The sequence below is a fragment of the Aphanomyces astaci genome (assembly GCF_000520075.1).
Source record: "Aphanomyces astaci strain APO3 unplaced genomic scaffold supercont1.8, whole genome shotgun sequence".
NCBI classification, from domain to species: domain Eukaryota; phylum Oomycota; class Saprolegniomycetes; order Saprolegniales; family Verrucalvaceae; genus Aphanomyces; species Aphanomyces astaci.
The window spans coordinates 191,518-212,034 of record NW_009798271.1 but is presented as its reverse complement, the minus strand read 5'-3'; the positions used below and the strand labels follow the sequence as shown (position 1 = coordinate 212,034).

General features: G+C 52.9%; 10 protein-coding genes across 17 annotated transcripts; 5 read left to right on the top strand and 5 right to left on the bottom strand.

Moving 5' to 3' along the window:
• Positions 1-2: 2 nt before the first annotated feature.
• Positions 3-2,505, bottom strand: H257_04576 (hypothetical protein). The gene is made up of 3 exons (XM_009829155.1): positions 1,928-2,505; positions 1,137-1,842; positions 3-1,055 (listed from the first exon to the last, which is right to left on the bottom strand). Exons 1-3 carry the CDS (start codon positions 2,466-2,468, stop codon positions 62-64), a joined length of 2,241 nt encoding a protein of 746 aa, XP_009827457.1. The 5' UTR covers positions 2,469-2,505; the 3' UTR covers positions 3-61.
• Positions 2,506-2,666: 161 nt separating this feature from the next.
• Positions 2,667-4,514, bottom strand: H257_04575 (hypothetical protein; the record flags this gene model as incomplete). The annotated part of the gene is made up of 6 exons (XM_009829154.1): positions 2,667-3,002; positions 3,076-3,384; positions 3,484-3,636; positions 3,769-3,980; positions 4,038-4,388; positions 4,445-4,514. 6 exons carry the CDS (start codon positions 4,512-4,514, stop codon positions 2,745-2,747), a joined length of 1,353 nt encoding a protein of 450 aa, XP_009827456.1. The 3' UTR covers positions 2,667-2,744.
• A 117-nt stretch (positions 4,515-4,631) lies between these two features.
• Positions 4,632-5,872, top strand: H257_04574 (hypothetical protein). The gene is made up of 5 exons (XM_009829153.1): positions 4,632-4,789; positions 4,844-4,936; positions 4,989-5,320; positions 5,375-5,542; positions 5,594-5,872. The coding sequence occupies exons 1-5, from the start codon at positions 4,675-4,677 to the stop codon at positions 5,756-5,758; spliced, it is 873 nt and encodes a 290-aa protein (XP_009827455.1). The 5' UTR covers positions 4,632-4,674; the 3' UTR covers positions 5,759-5,872.
• H257_04573 (hypothetical protein) lies at positions 5,866-7,848 on the top strand. Of its 3 annotated transcripts, XM_009829150.1 has the most exons (9): positions 5,866-5,995; positions 6,069-6,399; positions 6,458-6,535; positions 6,588-6,833; positions 6,891-6,969; positions 7,027-7,121; positions 7,185-7,217; positions 7,270-7,461; positions 7,524-7,848. In XM_009829150.1, exons 1-9 carry the CDS (start codon positions 5,910-5,912, stop codon positions 7,800-7,802), a joined length of 1,419 nt encoding a protein of 472 aa, XP_009827452.1. In that variant the 5' UTR covers positions 5,866-5,909; the 3' UTR covers positions 7,803-7,848. The 3 variants fall into 3 exon arrangements, with proteins under 3 accessions (XP_009827452.1, XP_009827454.1, XP_009827453.1); XM_009829152.1 differs by having other exon boundaries at positions 7,185-7,461; XM_009829151.1 differs by having other exon boundaries at positions 6,069-6,535.
• A 73-nt stretch (positions 7,849-7,921) lies between these two features.
• On the top strand, positions 7,922-11,405 carry H257_04572. 2 transcript variants are annotated; one of them, XM_009829149.1, is made up of 4 exons: positions 7,922-9,660; positions 10,127-10,761; positions 10,823-11,225; positions 11,269-11,387. In XM_009829149.1, the coding sequence occupies exons 1-3, from the start codon at positions 7,927-7,929 to the stop codon at positions 11,139-11,141; spliced, it is 2,688 nt and encodes an 895-aa protein (XP_009827451.1). In that variant the 5' UTR covers positions 7,922-7,926; the 3' UTR covers positions 11,142-11,225; positions 11,269-11,387. The 2 variants fall into 2 exon arrangements, with proteins under 2 accessions (XP_009827451.1, XP_009827450.1); XM_009829148.1 differs by having other exon boundaries at positions 10,823-11,405.
• Positions 11,267-13,740, bottom strand: H257_04571 (hypothetical protein). Of its 3 annotated transcripts, XM_009829145.1 has the most exons (5): positions 13,254-13,740; positions 12,979-13,194; positions 12,556-12,928; positions 11,671-12,414; positions 11,267-11,611 (listed from the first exon to the last, which is right to left on the bottom strand). In XM_009829145.1, exons 1-5 carry the CDS (start codon positions 13,712-13,714, stop codon positions 11,426-11,428), a joined length of 1,980 nt encoding a protein of 659 aa, XP_009827447.1. In that variant the 5' UTR covers positions 13,715-13,740; the 3' UTR covers positions 11,267-11,425. The 3 variants fall into 3 exon arrangements, with proteins under 3 accessions (XP_009827447.1, XP_009827449.1, XP_009827448.1); XM_009829147.1 differs by having other exon boundaries at positions 12,979-13,740; XM_009829146.1 differs by having other exon boundaries at positions 11,267-12,414.
• A 276-nt stretch (positions 13,741-14,016) lies between these two features.
• H257_04570 (hypothetical protein) lies at positions 14,017-14,686 on the top strand. Its single transcript, XM_009829144.1, has 4 exons — positions 14,017-14,087; positions 14,163-14,269; positions 14,347-14,371; positions 14,449-14,686. The coding sequence occupies exons 1-4, from the start codon at positions 14,053-14,055 to the stop codon at positions 14,582-14,584; spliced, it is 303 nt and encodes a 100-aa protein (XP_009827446.1). The 5' UTR covers positions 14,017-14,052; the 3' UTR covers positions 14,585-14,686.
• An 87-nt stretch (positions 14,687-14,773) lies between these two features.
• H257_04569 (hypothetical protein) lies at positions 14,774-17,060 on the bottom strand. Of its 3 annotated transcripts, XM_009829141.1 has the most exons (10): positions 16,834-17,060; positions 16,757-16,783; positions 16,626-16,704; positions 15,888-16,438; positions 15,668-15,791; positions 15,555-15,602; positions 15,404-15,493; positions 15,252-15,329; positions 15,163-15,203; positions 14,774-15,100 (listed from the first exon to the last, which is right to left on the bottom strand). In XM_009829141.1, exons 1-10 carry the CDS (start codon positions 17,028-17,030, stop codon positions 14,926-14,928), a joined length of 1,410 nt encoding a protein of 469 aa, XP_009827443.1. In that variant the 5' UTR covers positions 17,031-17,060; the 3' UTR covers positions 14,774-14,925. The 3 variants fall into 3 exon arrangements, with proteins under 3 accessions (XP_009827443.1, XP_009827445.1, XP_009827444.1); XM_009829143.1 differs by having other exon boundaries at positions 15,888-16,704; XM_009829142.1 differs by having other exon boundaries at positions 14,774-15,203.
• Positions 17,061-17,463: 403 nt separating this feature from the next.
• Positions 17,464-18,602, top strand: H257_04568 (hypothetical protein). Its single transcript, XM_009829140.1, has 3 exons — positions 17,464-17,839; positions 17,889-18,025; positions 18,087-18,602. The coding sequence occupies exons 1-3, from the start codon at positions 17,541-17,543 to the stop codon at positions 18,419-18,421; spliced, it is 771 nt and encodes a 256-aa protein (XP_009827442.1). The 5' UTR covers positions 17,464-17,540; the 3' UTR covers positions 18,422-18,602.
• Positions 18,460-19,537, bottom strand: H257_04567 (hypothetical protein). Its single transcript, XM_009829139.1, has 4 exons — positions 19,283-19,537; positions 19,048-19,241; positions 18,865-18,991; positions 18,460-18,814 (listed from the first exon to the last, which is right to left on the bottom strand). Exons 1-4 carry the CDS (start codon positions 19,439-19,441, stop codon positions 18,656-18,658), a joined length of 639 nt encoding a protein of 212 aa, XP_009827441.1. The 5' UTR covers positions 19,442-19,537; the 3' UTR covers positions 18,460-18,655.
• Between the last annotated feature and the right edge of the window lie 980 nt (positions 19,538-20,517).

Genomic DNA, 20,517 nt, shown 5'->3' with positions numbered 1-20,517 from the left:
CCGGTTAAAACGACTTGTATTATCCGGATAGCTGTTCTTTTTACAAAACCCTTGTTCAACATTACGGGGCCTTGACATTGTCATGGACGACAGTCAAGAAGCCTGCGTGGGTAAGGAAGTGCAAGACGACCTGCAGTTCGCGCATCTCGCTCTTCTTCTTTGGGGATTCTTCGAGCTCCTTGGACAAGGCCAGCAACGTCTGCAGCGAAAACTGCGTCGCTTGCGTTTGCGCTTCGAGGATGACATCAATCAACGACGCTTGCAGAGTGCTACATTGGAACTCGAGGCGAAGGGACGACATGTAGCTGGAGTGACCAAACCCCACGTTTAGAATGTACACGAGGTCGTCAGGAGAGAACCCCGTGTTGTGGTGGATGGACGGAATGTCGGCATGATGCATGAGGTTTGCCAACGGGTTCAACGTGACAAGGGTCGTGGGTTCGAAGTCAATGGCGCTGTCTTGGAGAAGGAAGGGGTCGTCAAGTTGCAGCACATGCGACGGGACCTTCTCTTCTTCGTCACTTTCATCTTCGTCGCCTGCATTACCCCCACCACGTCCACGGAGCAACAGCCGCTCTGGCAAAATATCCGCCGCCGACAGCTTTCCAATCTGAGCCTTCAGATCTACGAGCAGATCCGCCATGTACGCGCGAGCGTCTGCGGGCGTCTGGTAGCTCACGCCTCGTCGCCACTTGTCCGACTGCAGCAGCACCTGACGCAGCGCGTCCACGACCACATCCGCATGCGGCGTCGGGAACATGCTCAAGTTCATGCTGATCGAGTCTTCCGTGCACTCGACACGATGCCACATGCCCGCGGGAAAGTACAGCACTGAACCAGGCGATAACGTCACTTCGGACACGTTATCAAACGTTGGGTGGTACTGAAACGACGGGTCCGCAAGCCGATGCACCTTGAGCTGCTGTTCCACGACCTCTTGGGTCTTGTAGTGCGGTGTGCAGCCTCGCACAGGGTACGCCACGTTACCCGGCTGCAACTTCCACGTTTTCGTGCCGGCGACTTGTACCGTGAAGTTTTCCATAAAGTCAAAGTGCCTACGCATACATACGATCAGACTTGCTGACACACATATGGGGAGGCGAATCAGATGATCTGATTCGAGTGAGTGTACGAACCAGTCTGTCACATGGCCTTGCTTGGCGCAAAACAGTTCAATCTCCCCTTGCGTTTCGCCATGAACGGACGTGGCCGTGAACCCCATGCCGAGGTCCTTTGCCAGCGCGGGAATCAGCGTCGCGCTCAGTTCCGGTGACGACCGAAAGTACAACGAGTGGCCCGCCGCATGCAGAATCGCCGCCGCTTCCGCGGACTCGACTTTGACCGACTCGATCTTGGGGCTGTCTCCATTGTCATCTCCATTGTCACCATTGTCATCTCCGTTGTCTCCATTGTCATCTCCATTGTCACCATTGCCGTCTCCATTGGCGTCTCCATTGTCACCATTGTCGTCACCATTGTCGTCACCATTGTCATCATGGGTGGCTGGTCGTACTTGAACCCAAGCTTGCAACTCTTCGGACGACGTCGCCGCGAGCAGTTTCTTCACGTCCAAGCCGTCCAATCCTTCCTGAACGAGCTGGTCGAATCGACTGGCGGGAGCATGCACCGCCAGGGCCTTCTTCTGGTAGTAATCGTCCATAAACGTGGTAGGGGCGATGGGATGCACCAGCGTGGCCAACAGATCCGCCTCGTCTAGCGCTGGACACTCGGTTGAGATCGTGTAGATGGCCACTGTTTCAGTAGTCGCTTGACTTGAAATCACAGTGTGCTTCACAGTGTGCTTCTTTGTCGTGGTGGACGTGGTTGTCTTGCGTTTCTTGGCTACACATATCAAATAATAATGGATAGTGGGATCGTTTTTAAAAGGGCGACAGAAGCCATCGAAGGATGGCATATGGCGGCGTACTGGTAGGAATGGTTGACGTTGAGGCAGGAGGTTTGGACGAAGTCGACGAGTCGTCGTCGTCCACCGTCGACGACGACAACGACGGAGATGGAACAGACTGTCGCTTGGCTGGTTTCTTGGAAGGTGGACGCCCGGAGACAGGATGCCGCTTTTCCAAGAGGGACAGGTCCTTGTGGCGCGATCGTAAATGCGTAGCGCCATTGGACGACTGATTGCCAAACATCGCGATGAGGCTGTCCTCCCATGCAGTCGCGCCGTCGTCCACGCAAACTGTGCACACGTACTCGCACATTTTCTTGCGGCGATTCACTTGGGGTACGTCCAGCTTGTGCATGTACTTCCACACAGGTGACGGTCGCGCGGTGCGGACTTTGGTGCGGGGCACCTCGCCCGAGAACGTCGTGGTCAGAAAGTCCGAGTAGCTGTCAACGCTCGCGAAAGATTTGCCGTTCAATGCCGTCAATGTCGACGTGTAGGAGTGCCCATCCACAACAAACGGGAACTCGGACGAGGTTCGAGATGTTGGGGCCGAATCAGCCATGGTGAATGTGCAGTTGGTTGCCTGTCGTGGCCAGCAGTATGGTGATCCGGATATTATCCGGAATTCTAACTGACTAATGGTTAATATCACACGGCAAAATGTCCACTGCAAAAACATCTGGGGTTTCGGGGTTTGGAGTAATAACCTTTTACGTCAATAATCTACAGCTGTAACGAAGCGTCCGACCTGAACGTTATCGTCATTGTTCATGCTTACTACTACGCTTACCAATATGTGGATATTCGATGGAGGTGGGGTAACATCGAATGCTAGGCGTTAGGTTCTGTTGTGTTTGATTGGAATCGTGTCTTCCCAGTTCAGCCGCATCGAAAACGCAGGCACGGGCTGTCCAAGCCGACTTCTGTACACGGCAATGTCCATGGCAGGATACAGCCCTGCATCCCCTGCGTTGTCGACGATCGTGATGTGGCCGAAATGCAGACCCGTCCAGCTTTGAAAGAGCGTTTTATGGGTCGATGCCTCCGCCGCCTTTGATGGGATCACTGGAAACGCCGAGATCGGCGACGCTCCGACCTACAGTACGTACAATTTCCAGCTAGTACTACTACCTACATGCTGGACACATCCAAGCACTTTACGTTCGTACTTCGAAGAGAAAATCGTACGGTGAATGCTGCCACACGCCTGCAAAATGCAAGTCGCCCGACAGCAGCACCACCCCCGACACGTTGTGTTCATTGACAAAGTCAAACACTTGGCGGTACTCTGTGCCATACAAAGCCCACCCTTCGTCCGTGGCTTGCATGCCCATATCAGTCACAACCATCGACGACACAACCACCTTGAACGGTTCAGTGGACGTTACGAGCCACTGCAGCAGGTGCTGCTTCTGCGTAGGACCCAATTTGGTCTTGTGCGGGCCATCTGGCCAATCTTTCGGCGACGCATGCTTGCGCTACGGTTCCAACATCATTAGAGAGCATGTGCTTGTCTAGGAGGATGGCTAGTAGTACTAGTATGAAGAAGCAAGGTACATCTTTCATAACGTTACTACCACATCGAGCATGAAAAACGTAGCCACGCCCGTAGTCCACGTGTAATAGTGCTCGCCAGGTACGATAGGGTCGGGGTTGCGATCGCCAAAGAATCGGTCGTAGTACCGAATGCGATCGAGGTACAATCGGTCGTCATATTGCCCTTCGTTCCACTACCACAAGCACCACCATTCATTTGTTCGTCACTGTACCGTATAGTAAGTAGGTACACGAGACACCCGAATGTGCGTCATTCAAAAGTCCACCACGATGAAGCCAAGTATGTACTGTAGGTAGGTAGGTACATTGTTGCGAATCTCGTGGTCGTCGTAGATGCTAAAGATGGGTGTGGTGCGTCCCATGGTATCGTATGCGTGGTCGTGCACGGTGGCCCTGTACAAGTGCTCGGTATCATCTTGCGCCAAGAAGTCGATGTCGGCATACACTTGATCGCCCAAAAGAAGCATAAAGTCGGGCTGCAGCGAGGTCGCAATGTAGTCGAGATTGCCACTAAAGCCTAGGAATGCGGCTCGATTTTCAAGGACACGATTACAAGTATAAACGACAGACAGACCTGTAAAGGGGTACAGCAACGGCACCGCCATGGTACACGAACCGAATGCAAATCGAACGGTGGACATGGTCGCTGCAAGTGTCTTCAACGACAAAGTCTTCGCGGGTATCGTGTGGTTGGTGGCGTTGTCCACAAGTACAATAGCGACGACGTATCGCGTGCCCGGCGAGAGATCACGCAACGCGATGGTCAGTGTCGCATCGTCCTTGCGGAAGTCAGCCACCACTTCACTCGTGACGTTGAGCTCGGACGTGTACGACACCCTTGCTTCGGTTGCCGAGGTCGAGAACAACCACACCTTCGCTGTCGTCGACGTCACTGAACCGAGGTGTGCCAAGTCGCTGGACTGATCTGCATGATGAACCATGCATGCCGCTTAAGCCATGATGTGTAGATGGGGTATATACCAGAGGTGGAAGTTTGGTAGTAGACCACCATGGCCCAAGCGACCGCCGCGCAGGCAACGATGACATTCATACTGCGCTAATAACTGGGTAAATATATTGTCGCATGTCTTCTGGGATATATTGACGCTGTACACTGTACGGTACAGGAACCCTTGAGTACCCTGTACAGTAAGTATGTTTCGACAAACAAGCTTGCCGGTCAGTTTTGGGTAACACTTCGTTTGCGTAAGATGGCAGGCATGACCCTCCAAGAGAAGCTGGTGGCCTTCCGTGTATGGGAGCTTATCACGAGTATCGTGGTCATTGGCGGCGTCTTTGCCATCACTTCGTCGACGCTCTACCTCCGTCCGTCGTGATCCTGTCATCGTATTTATTCACTGACGCCATGTGACGTCGTAGGACCCATTCCTCACGTCGCAATTCAACTGAACGCCACCAACACCATCTATGCACGAGATCCGAGCCTCGACCTAACAGAAGGCGTCGAACAAGGTACTACATCCCTCACACACGACAAGATCGTCATCACATCATACACGCATAGTTCCGTTGTCGGTGGCCATAGCCATCTACTACGCGACACCGCTCCTCGTCCACGCGGCGTTCCAGTGGCACCGCTTCGTGATGAACGACACCCGCGACTTTATGCTGACGCTGGCCATGTCCACGGCCGTATGCCAGCTGCTGACTCACTTTGGCAAAGTGACGGCGGGTCGATTCCGCCCCAGCTTCTACGACATGTGTGACTGGGACACGTCCATCGTGTGGGACGGCGTGGCAAATCTGTGCCGCAATCCAAAGGGCGAAGCGGAAGGCCGCAAGTCCTTTCCATCCGGCCACGCCTCCGGCGCGTTCTCCACGCTCTTCCTCCTCACGGTACCAACAGTCCTTCAAATCCAATGCCCAGCACTCACATATGCCATTGTTTAGCTGTACCTCTTGGGTCGAAGCAAACTTCTGGCGGGGTCGGCTCTTGCTACGCAGCGAGGATTTTTGGCCAGCGTCAACTTCTTCCTCGCGCTCGTGCCAACGGTAGTTGCCATGTGGATCTCCATCACCCGATCCCAAGACAACTGGCATCACTACTCGGACATCCTGGTATACCTCTTGGGTTGTTATGTCTCTCTCACATGTGTGACTCGTCGTCAGGCGGGAAGTGTGATCGGCATCTTGGCATCCATCCTTGCCTACTGTTTCAACTACGGCTCGTTGTTTGACTACAAGAGCGCGGGGATGCCATTGGAGACGCTGCGGGATTTGAAAGAGGTGGACGTGCCAGCATTCAACGACTTGCAAGACTCTGGGTTGCCCTGAGTTTGTGTAGTTATGCCATGCTGGAAATAGTAATAATGGATACTTCTAGTATTTTACTATTTTCAGAATGAAATGATACAAACTGTTCATAAATATAATACATTTGGTTTAAATACACCTCAACAGTTCGCGATTCGTGTTCGTCCCGTGCATGCAGGAAAGCCATCGTTGGCGGCGCGAGGAGCGGTGGGCGACGGCCATTGCATACTCATCCACGAGCGCTGTCGACGCAGAACAGTACGCAAACATGGCACACAGCACACATGCGAAAGGACTGGTGAGCTTACGTAGGCATGTGGTGTCCCATTAGGCTACGTGCTGAGCTTGCCGACCTCAACGCCCGGCTGCGCGTGGAGGTCGAAGCCAAGCGAGAGTTGCAGCGGCTCCGTGCGCGCGATAAAGAGCGCTTTGCAGACGAGTTCGGTCAGTTTGAAGCCCGCTTGCTTCGCGCCAACGAGACACTCGAGAAGAACCGCCAGGTCGTGGAAGCGTCGTTGGTCGAGAAGGACAACTTCATCGAGGAATTGCAGATACAGCTCGACAAGAAGCAGCATGCAATCGATTGCTTGAAGCAAGATCCCCGCCTTCTTCATTCCAGTCGGCGTCGTCGTCAAGCTCAACCTCCCATCTTCTTCGATCATGTTCGTTCGTGCCCCAACCTTCGATCGATGGAGACCTCACCTGCTGTCGCTGCATCAGATGAATGGCGGTGACAGTATGACTGGCGGTAGTGACAACGGTGTTGAAGACTCTAAAGTCCATGAACTGGAGCTACAGGTAGGTCCTGCACGAGATCCACATCGTTGTTGTCGTGACGACTTGCCCGCAGATGTCCAAGCTGTTTGTACAGCTGCAAGAAGCGCACACGAAGAACGATGCACAAGAAGACTTGATAGAAGGAATGAAGGCTGCGAATGCGAAGCTGGTGGCGTCACTCAAGAAAATGAAGCACAAGCTCAAGGAAGCGACAGACAGTGGGGTGAATCACATGTTTCACGACATGACGCGAAAGTGCATGCGAGCGGAGGCTGAGAAGGCGGCCGTCGAAGCGACGCTGGCGGCCGCGCAGAGCGAGGTCCGTCATGGACAATCGATGGACATTGTGGCTTGACATGTGTGTTTGTTTGTGCAGATAGCCACAAGCAAAGCAAATGCGGAAGCCTTGAGCGCACAGCTAAAGGCGGCAAATGAACAGATCACGGTACTTCAAGGTCAGTGGCTGAATTTTCCATAAGGAAGGATGAGGAATTGGACTCATGGATGTGAAGATGATGTCAAGGCAAGGGGCGCCGCGCAACTTGCTATGGAGAACCAACTGCTCAAACAACAGCACTACATCAAAGACCTCGAAGTGGACTTTAAGGTACCGTGCATGACGACGGCTGCGGCGCTTCATCTCATTCTCATGACAATCATCGTCACGTAGACGATGGGACGAGTGGACGTGGACAATCCAGAGGTTAGTTGGCCGCAAACACTTTCGAATTGTGATGGAGGAGGTTCCCGGGTAGATGGAGCATGCTCAACGCACGTTGGCCGCCAAGACGGAACAGCTCATGGAGCTTGAAAGGAAGTGCAAAATATACGAACGAGAGATTGCAGGACTTCGCCAGAAAAAAATTCAAAGCGGGGGACCAACAGACGAAGCATCGCCGCAGCGGCGGCCGTTGTCCCTCATCGATCTGGATCACATCCACACACAGGTCATCAACCCACCCTCGTTCCCTCAAATCACCATCGTTGTTGTCTCACGTCTTCGATGTAGACGCTGAAAATTGAGAGCAAGGCTGACACCGTGTCTCGTATGGTGACCATGTACGCATCGGGCGACCCGCCGCCGCCTGTCGAACAACTGCAAGCTCTGCTGCTCGACCTGGAGGACGAGGAAGGCGTCGTGTCATGCGATTCCCTTGCGTCTGACCAAGAAGGGAAGCAGCGCATCCTCATGTCCTTGATGCAGTCGCAAGCGATCCTCGACGGCGTCGCCCATCATCTCGCGCAAGGTTGCGCGCGCTTTCTTGGCTCGAATTGTGCGTTGCAGTGAGGGTTGGACAATTCCACACAGAGATAATTTAATACAAAATTTAAATTTATCTGAATCTTTGTAAACGATTTTAAAATTTCCACTGTATACGTTGGCTGTCGTCAACTTCAATATTGCTCACAAGATGGAGTTGTGGGGGACGTTCCGTCGCGGCAACAAGGCCGCCGCGTCCGACTCCGACAGCTACGTGAAGAAATTCTTCGAGAGCACACCTGTGGAAGATGCATGGAAGCTCGATGCACAGACGGAAGCATTAAATCAGTTTGTCAACGACAGCATTGCTGCCGGCCGCCGCGTCGCCCTCGTGACATCGGGGTCAGCGACGGTTCCCCTCAACAGCGACAGCGTGATGGACGCCGTGTCCTTTGGGGATCGCGGGGCAGCCACCGCGGAACAGTTCTTGCGTGCGGGGTATGCCGTCATCTTCCTGTCTCGGCAAGGATCGCTCGCGCCTTTCTCACGCCACTTTCAAGCGTACATTCGAGACAACTCGTTCATGTCGATGCTCCACGTCCAGCCGGACAAGTCCCTTTTCGTGAAGAGTCGGGACACAGCCCAACGCGACCACATCGCATCCGTGCTCCAAGCGGCCAAGGAGACCAGGGAGAACGTGTTCCATCTCTGCTTCAACACGGTGCAGCAATACTTGTTCTACTTGCAGGCTGCCACGAAAGCTGTGGACGCCGCGGGCACGCGCGGGATGATCGTCTTGGCCGCGTCCGTGCTCGAGTATTACGTACCATCGTCGTCGTCGTCGACGGGGGTGCCTTCGTCCTCGACACCCGCTGACACTGCTGCCAAGGACAAAGAATCGTCATCGTCGCTGTCGTTGAATTTGATCCGGGTGCCCAACCTTATCCGCAAGATCCGTCAAGAGTACGCGCCCAAATCGTTCCTTGTGACTCTGAAATCTGCGGCGAACAAGAACCAGATCTACAACGTCGCGTTCGAGGAGCTTGAAAAGTGGGGTGTCGACGCTGTCTTGGCCGACTCGCCAGCGCTCCCGGGGGAGATGGCGCTCGTGTCCGAGTCCGAAAGCACCCGCGTGAGCCTCAAGGCGGACACGACCACCCACATGGAGCTCGACACGCTGTGCGCGGCATCCCTTGTCGAGATGCACGGCGTGTTCACCGCGCGCCGGACGTTCCTCGCCCAAGGTCGACAGCTCCTGCTTCTCACGGCCAAGTTTTCCATGATGAAAGCCAACGACGCCGTCAACGAAGACGCCGACGGCCACAAGAACGTTCCATTTGCGACCGGTGTCCGCATCCGCGTCGACCGCGGCCAAGCGCACAACTCGCCGGTGTACGAACTGAGCGCCGTGTTTCAAAACCAATCGCATTGCGCCCGCGCCCATCTATGGACGCGCGTCGTCGCTCCTGACGCTGTCGCAGAGGACTCAGCGTCCACTCTGTTGACGGAGAATCAGATTGTGCTCGCGTTCAGTCCCGCGGGCACCGCCGACACGATCAAGTCGATGTGGGGCGACTTTTGGGGCGGGTTTGCCGACAAGGAGTTTGCAGACGTCAAGGAGCAGTGGGGCCACGTGACTATGGGTAGCGCCATCTACGGCCTCGCGAGCGGCGTCACGGCCACGCTGGGCGGCGACTTCTCGTCCGTGCATGGCATGATCAAGTACCTCGGGTCGAAACTCGGCGCGGCATGGACGGACGGCGAGCAGACGCGTATCCGGCAGGCGCTGCAAAACATGCTCAGTGTCAACTTCAATCGCGGGTTGACTGAAATGTCAGGGCTGCATCCTCTCGACGCGATCGATACAATGCCAGGAACGAACGGTCCAGAGCAACGCGTGTCCTCCACCCGACGACTGCAACACAGAGCCTCCATGACCGTCTTGGTAAGCTTATGGCTTTCAAAGTTGAAGTTAAATGGAGCATTGGTAGTATTATTATTATTGTGTGGGTAGATTGCGTTAATATTTTTTTTGTCTACAAACATGACGACTTGACAGGACAACTGATGTTGTGAATTCGCGATAAATTTCCAAAATTCGCGTGGTTTGTCTACTTCAAAATTGAATCATGCTGCAGTTCTGATTGGTTGAATACACCTGTCCTTTCGAGCCAATCAAATCCACTTAAAATTGGATTACCCAATAGCGTCGATGATTCGTGATTATTCGATTCAACGGGGTCGTCTGGAAATTCGTATCAAATATGTACCACAATGTACTGGGGCGGTGAATTCGTCGTCGCTTGGATTGGTCTAACGTGAGTACATATATGGGATGATGGGAATGTGTATCGACAGACTGTATTCTTGTACCCTTCGGATAATATATTGACCATCTTCTCCACTTGTAGGACCCGACAGTGTTGGCACAGGCATCGATCACGTCGTCGCAGCCGTCGTCTGGATTGTTTTCCCCTTCCCCCGACGCCGCCACTATCGACAGCACCACCGTCAAAGTGCACAAAGCCATCTTGTCGTATTTTCAAGACATGGTCGCGGATGGGTTGATTGAGGCGGTGCTGCCCCACATCGTCCGTGGCAGCCGCGTCCACGTGACTGGCTACAGCATGGGCGGGATGCTCGGGCAGCTGTTCCTGCTGCAGCTGGGCGACGCGTTGGCCCATCGGTACCCGCAGTCCCAGCACCACCTTCGCCTCGTCAACGGTGTGTTCTTTGGCACTCCGCGCGTGGGCGACGCTGGCTTTGCCGCGCGACTGCGGCGCCTCTACGACACGAGCCAAGTGATCAACATCATGCATCCACTTGACACAGTGCACGCGTACCCCCCGACCACGGAAGGGTACGCGGACGCGATGCTCAAGATCTTCCTCAAAGAGGACGGACTCGGCGTCGGCCGGCGGTCCGCCCATGCCTTCTCAATCCTCCCCATCACGCGGTCCCTCGACCGGATGCTCGGCCAGGCGCGCCCCTTGTCCGCTGTTTCAACCCCCCCACCTCCTCTCGATGCGACTTCGACTCCTTCCGCGTAAGAAGGACGATGATATGGCATATTATGCTGCTTGAATTGGCATTGACGTCTGGAACAGGTGCGCGTTGTGCGGTCGAGCGGAGCACTGCACAGAGCAGCACCGGTGTCACGTCTGCACCCGACGAGGGGACCACGTCGCCAAGTCGTGTCCGTACCGATCGGAAGGCTGTTTGTTGTGCGGCGCCTCGGCGCATGCGACAGGGGAGCATCGATGCAGCGTCTGCGCCCAAGTGGGTCATCGGGGGCGCGACTGCCACCAACAAGGCAACGCCGGCGTCGCAGAAATGCTCACGTACTTTCAGTTCCACGACTTTTTGTACTACAACCAAAACCTCAAACGGCACGTCGAGTTTTCCACAACTGCCACGTCATCCTGAAGCATCGAGAGATGACGTCGACTTGTCAGGGTCACTTGGGGCGGTACAAAACACGATCCAATGAACCCTAGACCATCTATCTACGTACCTTGATGCATCTTGACCTGCCACCAACCCTCAGCTTAAGCTTATATAGGGTCACAATGCATGAATTCGGACTACCTTCCAAGTATGATATCATACTAGTAGTACTGTACCCAACATCATCGGTACAGGTATATCGACTTCGTAACAACACTGTACTCATCAACAACGTGGCAAATATATATTAAAAGTACCCTGAATTAGTGGATCGTGGCGTAGATATGGTCTTGGTCTTTGATCCAGTCGCCGAGCTTGTGGTGCCCTTGGGGCGGCGAGAAGTCGAACGCGTACACGATGGCCGTGTCGAGCGGGCGGTCCGGCGCCATCGTCGTCAGCACATGACGCTGCAGGTCGTGAAACGTTTGGCCGTACTTCATCGCAACTTGCTACCAACAGATCAATCGATCGATCATATGATCCAATAGCAGCAAGGGGTCGTGCGTACCATCGGCCCCGCTTGGGCTTTTCGGCTGGTTATGACCACATGCAGGGTAAACACGAGTGTCGACCGCTCCAACTCTGCCAGGGCGGCCGCCACGGCTTCGTCACTGGGCGGCACATCCTCCAAAGACGAAGTGGTGGACGCCCCAGTGCTCAACCGGCGGTGGTTCTTGGACTGCTTCATCCATTGGGTAGACGGCGCCACGTCTCGTGATGACGATGGGTGCGTCGTCACGGGGGTGTGCAGTGACGCTTCTTCGTCATCATCTCGGGCTTGGGTCTCGGGCTCTTGGTCAAACATCGGAGGCAGCGAGTCGTCCGCCGCCTGGGTCTGCGGCCCAAAGCCTTCGCTGTCCAGCATATGCGCCATCGTTCCGTCGTGGGAAGAAGAAGACGAGTCGCTGCTGCTTTCCGAGATCTTTTGTCGCTTGGACGGCCGGGTTTCTTCGTCGTGCATCTGCGACGCGGTTTCATCCACAATGTCTTGACGGTCGTCCTCCGTCTGTGGGTTGTGGATCTCTTGGGATTCAGATGATGGTGGGGCAGTTTCTTCTTTCGACTCGTCCTCGCAGCCATCCACCGCCGGCATCTCCGTCTCGTCCTCTGCCCATTCCGGCACGTCCACGCCGCCATCACCACCTTGTCGGGCGTTCGCCGTTTCAGCTGCCGCCACGTCCACCGCGGGACGACCATCATTCTCTTGCACGGTCTTGGCGCGCGTTTGTTTTTCCAAGTTGCGCACTTTTTCCTACACATGATTTAGCAACCTGGTCATTGTATAGCTGTAGCTTCTAGCATTTCGTAGCTGTAGCTCGTAGCCATTTCATGGTTTGTAGCTTGTAGCCATTTCATAGCTTGTAGCTCGTACAGACAGGTTGTAGCTGCTTACCTTCAAATGACGCGCATCTCGGTCGACAAAGTACCCGAGCTTGTGGCCTTCGTCTAACATGAGCACAAACCGGTTGCCATACTTGTGCCGCATCTTGATGAGGAACGCCGTGTCTTCTGCGCCCCATGGGGTGGTGGGGCGGCGGTGTGCTGCGGCCACCTGCACCGCCTCGTCGGGGATTTCTTCGCCCTTGCGCCGTAGGATGCGCCACTTGTCCTGGACGTCGTGGCCATTGCGGGTGTGAAAGAGGGCGCCGCTCGCCACCCCCTCCGCCGCGATCCACGTCCACCGCCCGCCGTGTGTCTTGACCATCTTCGTGATGTACTCGACTTCCGAAGGTTCCCACCGCACTCCGCGACGACGCGGCGCTTTGCTACATGTCCCATCAGTTGATGGCATCCACGAATGCATGGTATACTGTACACGACAGGGTTAGTTTTGGGGGCAGCTAGCTCCTCGTCCGTGGCGGCGGCATCCTCGGACGGTGGCGCTGTGGGCTTCGTGGCTTTCTTGGTTGAGGATGTATTGACCTGCGGTGTCGTCTTGGTGTTCTTCTGGCCCGGGGGGCGTCCACGTCGCTTGGGAGTAGGCGTAGATGACGCGTGTTTGAGAGGTTGCTTGCCTTTTTTCGAAGAAGATCTACACATTCGCACCACGAACCATGACGAGGATGCTACGAAGCATGCGACGAAAGTTACGGAGGAGGAGGTTCCAAGTCGTCGTCCGTGTCGGTGTCGGTGGTGGAACTCGATGGATTTTGCATCGAATTTCCTTGAAATTCGCTGTCAGAGTCCGACGGTGATGAAGCCAGACGGCGTTGCGTCATGATGCGCAGCGTGGCGGCGGTTGCACGCTTTTTGCCTTTGGCCGACGCGGCACCTCTGGACGAAGGGGCGTCGCTCGCGGGTTTCTTCAGTGCAGATCCATTGTCCTTCGCGAGTGATGCAATCACCGTGGCAGTGGACCGCGCAGAAGGCATCGACGAAGGGGTGTTCATGTTGTCACCGTCGTCGTCAACATCGTCCTCTGAGAGAACCGATACGAGCTCGCCGGCAGGAAAGTGCGCGGTAAGATGTCGCCGTTGCGGAGTAGAGCGAAGTCGTGCGGACCGTCGGTTTGGCGGCGGCGGCGACTGCTTGGCATGCTTGCGCTGCACCATGATCGAATGGACCCCGAAACCCCGCAAATTTCAAACTGACGGTATCGTCGAATTTTTATTCACCTGCAGCCATTTCGTTACAAACGTCAAGTCATTTTTAAGCGTTAGGGTTAAAGAATAACGGTGTTTCGGGGCGTTGTGTGTCAGAAATGAGATATGTCTTCCGGAGGTATGAAAGCAAAAGGAAATAAGTAATACGTGTATTTGAAGGTTTGTATTACCATGTAATACATTACAAAGAACAAGACTAAAATATCCTTTTTATTAAATAGTATCCACTGTCGAGTAAAAAACAACGGTAAGTTTTGTCTGACATTAGACAGGTGTGTTGTTGCACGATGGCCCCTACATCCCTCGCCGAACGGAATGAAGCGTACGTGATGCGTATCATGTGCACAGAACCAGCCCTCTATCTACAGTGTGATGAACCGACAGGTCTATGTCTTAGGAACCGGCAGCACAACCGCCATGTCATCCGAAAGCTCGTGTTTTTCTCCATGCTCATGTTCAGCCTTCCCATCGCTACGTTCTACGCCCTCAACCATGTCTTCCGGGGTACGAGTCCACAACCTCCACCTCCATTGTCTTTCCGTGTCCTTTCTCTGTCTCATCCTGGTCGTACATATGTGTAGACAGCGAGAACAAGACAATGTGGAGGTATGTGTAATCTACAACCATATACTGACACGACCGTCCAGACCACATATCCTCCTCTCTTACCATCACGTGTGTAGTGGATTCGGTGCGATTGGGGTCGTGAACGTAGTCATTTTTGTGTATATCGTCGAAGCGTTTCGAGAAGATGCCGCCGCCACCAAACTCGACGCGGCGACGCCCCCGGTCGTCATTGGAAAATTCAAGCACACTTAACCCGTTTCCACATTCTTCCCTTGATCGATTGCATGCTCTACTGCACGAAGGAATAGCTTGTCCTAAATAGGATAGATCATCTACCGATAGATACGTTCACCACTGTACAGTAGTCTTGGACATCAGAGGATTTGAACGTCAAAGTCCAGGGCTAACATGACATCCGTAGATCACGCTCGGCTAGAGGCACGAAAAGTCAAACACTCTCGACTTTGTATTTATGAGCTTTACACACTGTACTACACGTGTGTGTAGTTATGGCCGATGTAGTGCTGTAGCATTGGGCTATATGCTGACCGATGACGTTCAGATGACGTTATCAATCGAGGGTGACGTTATCTTCACACTCGAGTACTCCGCATGTCCACGAGGGCGGCATGCCGAGACGCGTCCCACGTGAGCTGCATCGCGTCCGAGTAGATTTCGACGTTAGACGGGTGCTCATGGAACCCCGAGAGGGTGCAGTTCTGGATCAGCTCCATGCCGTGGGGCGTCGTCAACCGAAAGACGCCGACGCTGCCAACTCAAGAGCGTCATTCACCAAAAATCCATATATACAAGGCACGTCAGCCACGTACTTTTTCACGGGGTCGCGCGGCGCCACGACAATCGCAATCGCCTGCGATAACGTCACACATACACGTTTATGACAGTGATCACGTCATACCTCGGACAACATGCTCTGGAAGCCACATTGCGTGTGGATGTCCACGGACGACAAGAAACACGTTTGCGATGGATGTGTCTACACCAGCCACGTGTGACATACCCGATCGTGACCTCGTCACACTTGTGACCTGTCACAGACGACGTACGTACATGGATCCACCCTAACGTGAGCAAATCGTGCTGGATGCAATACTCAAACAGGTCTTCTTCGTGTGTCATGATGCACGTGTCGGACGACCCCTACAAGTGTCGAGATATGTGACGTGGGCATGTGACAACGTACAGTACAGTACGTACGTACCTCTTGCTTTGGAATGATCAATGTCGTGATGGACAGTCTTTGGTCTTTCTACGCGCCAGTTCACGGACGACATGTCAGCATACCTTGTCACACTTAAGTGACGGTATATGTACCAGCGAGCCCGCGAGGATGCCGCACGTTTCTACGCCATACGGCAGGCGACTCGTGTTGGATGCTGCTAGGCGCGTGAACTCGGCCACCAGCGACGACGGAATCGCCATGTGTCGCACTTCGTCCCTGCGATGACGTGTTATCACACGACGACATCATATGACGTTATCATGAAAGCACATGTGACAACGTCGGCTCTTGCAAACAAAAGGCAGCACGGACCGGATGAACTGCGTCTTGCTTTGGATGGACCGACGGTGCTCGTGTTGTCCGTCGTCAACCGTCGACAGCCACGACGGGCGAACGTCCGATCCCCCGAGCGAAGGGTACTTGGACATCGCTCGAGGTTGCGGCGCCGAGGGGTAGGCGGCGGATGTCAGTGGCGGCGGTGCAAAGTGAGCCAAGTGGTGCGCTTGGTGATGATGGGGAAGAGGGGGATGATGGCCAGACTGGCGACTTTGTGAAGATCCATGCGGCCGCAGGGCGTCGAAGGCCCTTTCGCGATGCTGGACTACACTGGTCGCCTCCACGGACGGTGATGACGACGAGGCTGCCGAGTTGCGTCGTTTCAACGCCAACAGCCGCGCTTCCAACGCCAAAGCGACGGCGTCTTTCGCCGGCGCTTCGGATGACATGATCATGTCGTGATGATGATGGTGTGGGGTCGTCAGAATGTGCTCGTCTTCGTCGTGTGCGTGTTGCAACTGTGTGACTTCTTCGTCCAGCATGCCGCTCAAAATGCGATCCAGCAGCGCGAGTGCGTCGCCACATTTCTAATAACGTTGCGTGTGGTATCCCAGTACCAGCATATAAATACCATATATGCCTTTGAAACATACTACTATATGAAATATACGACATACGTGTATTATCTACCTAAATCTTCTTTGAATATATTATTATATATTTCGATTTTATTACAGAAAGGAGCCAAACATGATGGGATGGTTTGGTGCGTACCTTGTCCAGACGCTTGCGCTCGTTTTCAAAACGGGCGAGGTGGAACTCTCGATGACATGGCATCTTTTTCTGGTACAACCTAAACATACGAAGTGGTGGGATGAGGACGTGATGAACTTGCACAAACGTACTCGACGAGCTGCAAGAGCAAGATGTACCTAGCCATGGAGAGATTGTGAGGGACTAGAGGTACGAATGGCGTGCGTACGCGTGGTCAAAGTCGCGCTCGACTACATACACTTGGCACTGCCGGTAGATCTGGTGGGCTTTTTGAAAGCACTTTTCGATCTTGTCTGTGCTCCGGAGGTCACGCACTACACACAGCTTCTTGAGCTCTTCACGGCGGAGAGCCATGCGCTCCTCTGCCTCGGCCATGAGCTGCGCGTCCAATGTAGCTGATGGCATGGTTTTTGGATGCGTATTGTGCCAGATGGGAAATACTCAAGTGGCACGTGACCTGCATTCTGTCAATGACCCGAATAAGCCAATCAACGCGGTAGCTGGATATATGTAGTACTACTATTCACAGTACTAGTAGGACCTACAAAAGCTAAGATTTGCTGTACTACTGTAGTACTACTAATTTTAATAGTACTGGTATCTTGGATTGGTTCATTGTCAAAATATAGATTTCAGCACGACACCAACAAGGCGAGCACATGTTATTCACGATAATGAATGATGTATTAATACCATGACGCATCATTCCTGCTTTTGGTGCAGAATGGGCTGTTTGGTGTTTGGCTTATGCTCAAAATTGGCTGGGGGCTAGTTGTAAGTACTACTAAGTACTAGGTATTAAAATACTACAGCAGTACTAGTAATACTAAAGTATGTTCCGGATACTTATGTAAATTCCGGATACTTATGTAAAATCCGGATAACTACAAGATCGAGAATTTCGAACGAGGAGGCATGTTGATGTTCCCGCGCCAGACTCTGTTTTTCCATCCGTTACATTATCGCACCATGGCCGAGAACAAGCTTACGTCCTCCGCCGCGGCATGCCTAGAAGTCCTTCGAGATGCGAAGGACTGCGAATGGGTGACAGATGCCAGCACGCAGGGCGTGGAGCAGCTGAACAACATGCTCAACACGGAAGCGCCTTTGGAACCCATCGAAATCTTGGCAGCCGTCGATAAACCAGTCGCGGGACCGTACCAAAAGCATTTGATCCAACTGGAGGTCCACGTTGCACCCAAGACGAACTGCGGGTACCAAACACACTCGATCGATGACGTCTTGGTACTAATCGACTGGTAGCACCAGTGCGACGTCCGACCACCGCGGGACTGAATGCGACTTTGATTTGAAGCAAAGCGCAACCTTTCAACTACTCCTCTCGCAACCTTCCACGGGAACAAAGCAGTGGACCCTCGTCGACAGTCTCCAGATCCAAGGTCAGGACTTCTGCCACGACTCTATTCCGTTCTGGAATCTCACTCACAAACATGTGTGTAGATTCGTCGGCTTCGTCCTCCAACCAAAGTGTGGACGACATCGTGGTTGTAGGCGTGCCGCAAAAGGCTGCAAGTACCACCGGTGGGCAATCCCCGCTCAAGTTCATCCCTACCTATGCCCTCGAAGTCCTCGTGGTAGCCGCGTGCATATTTGGCCTCACGGCGCTGCTTGTGCACACGGTTCGTCAACGCCGCACGGGTTATGCAACCGTCGGCCAGCCGCATGCACAAGTAAAAGTACGGCGCGTGGACCTAAAGCGCGCGAACCCGGTGCCGCGGAACGAAGAAACCACGTTGCGGCACTCGCATGAGAAGAACGAGCGCTTCGCTGTATGACAGCTTCGCATTTGCATTTTATTCTTTTATAATTGTCTGGTAACATTCATTCATCCAGTGGATTCTATATTGCGACGTCTGTTTTAAATAAATACTACTAGTAGTACTAGTAATATATACTTCGACGTACCCCGCGTATTAATAGTAATAAAGTTATTCATACTATTAATACTTGGAAGTATGTACGAAAACGTGATAAAATAATATACTACTAGTATTCTCTTCGCGACAGGTTTACGACTTGCCAAAGATGGTGGTGAACAGCACGATGAGAATGGCAAGCACCATGAACCCCATGACCCCGTACAAGATGAGCTTTTGCCGCTTGTCCCGCGCCGACATGCGGCCGAGGATGCGGCCCCCAGAGCGCGCCATGTCGTTCACGCCTTTCACCTACACAGTAGCATGATGGTGATGAAGACGCTAGGACTAATGGAGCATGCCTTGTCGTGTGTCGCCTGGATTTTCTCACGGTTGCGTCCAAGTTCTTCTTGAATACCGATGGCCACTTCCTCCGTTTCCAGCACCGTTTGATGAGCAGCTTTGATGCGGTCGCCAGTTTGTTGCAGTCTATGCCACAGCACAACATGCGATGAAAGATTAGTCGGAATGGTCTAAGGTCGTACTTTTGGGTAGCCCCTGCCATGCGACTTCGAGCTTCAGCGGACCCGAACAAGCCTTCCTTGTCTTCCTTGGCCTTGATGTTCTTGAGGTCGTCCGAAAGGGACTTGAGGCTCTTCTTGTACTGGTCGACTTTTTTCGACAGCTCACGTTTGGTCGCAGCATCCAAGCTTCGCACTTCCAATTCCATTTGCTGAATCTAAACCAAAATATGAATACACACATGCCGATGAGTCGTACCAGTTGCGACGCTTGGGTGAGGAGGTCGGTAGCGTGCGTGATCGCTGTGCGTCGCTTGTCCGGCTCTTCTTCGTAGCTGGCGATCTCACTAATCTTGCTCGAGACAGACTGCGCTAAGCTCTTGTACTCCTCGTCATATCCGTCAAAGATCGTCGTCATGATGCGCCCAGAGGAGGCGGAAGAAGGATCGGATGAAATGGTTCTGAAGCTGCGCAGTGGGCGCGATGGGGTTCTGGGGAACGAAAGCGAAAACGCTCGAAATCCCAACGACATCTCTTATGACCAATCACAGACGAGAATAAAATCCACTAGCCAATCATACTCGTCAACGTCAGAGTCAGTACCAAATTATTTTCTTTTCATACAAATACCCTGATTACTGCAAATGTATTTAATTTATTTGACCTCCCATCACTCCTGATCAAACCAATTGATCGTCAATCTGTACGTATACCTCCAAATATATCGGGCCCACGACCTCGGGTGCCAAATTAAATGGGCGATTGGCTACAGTAATTATATCGGGCACACCACCAAATATATCGGGTGCACGGCCAAATATATCGGGCATTCGACCAACTTAACTGCAAAATGGTGTAGTAGTACTACGGTATGCAGTATGAATACAGTATTCTATACTCTGCAAAATGGTGTAGTACTGCGGTATGTAGTATTAATACAGTATTCTATACTCGAGTATTTATTCCTTGGAGGCTGCGGAAAATGACGAACATAGCCATCGTTGGCGACATGAGCGAGGATAAACGTATGTCTAGACGAAGGAATTGAGTTTTGGTGCAAGGTGACTTTGTATTCGATTCCGTTGTTCAAAACGTATACGTAGTATGGACTTCAAATTTTAGCCGCCAGTTACGATTGCTTTTTGGAAAAGTATCCACTGCATTCCACGAGAATACCGTTACGTATTTTTAATATAAAATAAGTATTTCATAATTTAAAAAGATATATACTGTAGCATCAAGTTAACATAAGTTAACATCAATGTTTGTCATAAATTATGACAATGTTAACTATCGAGAAAGTACATGACTCTGTCGTTGAATTGCTCAGCAACGGCTGGTCTGGGCGTGATACATTTAATATGAAAACTGAAGAGATGGCTGCAGGCTATATAAAGAGACGTGATGTGCGGCGATTGTACTTATTTAGCATGCGTGAAGTGACCTCAAACATGCCAAAAAACTGAAATATAGGTTACTTTGGGTGTGATTATA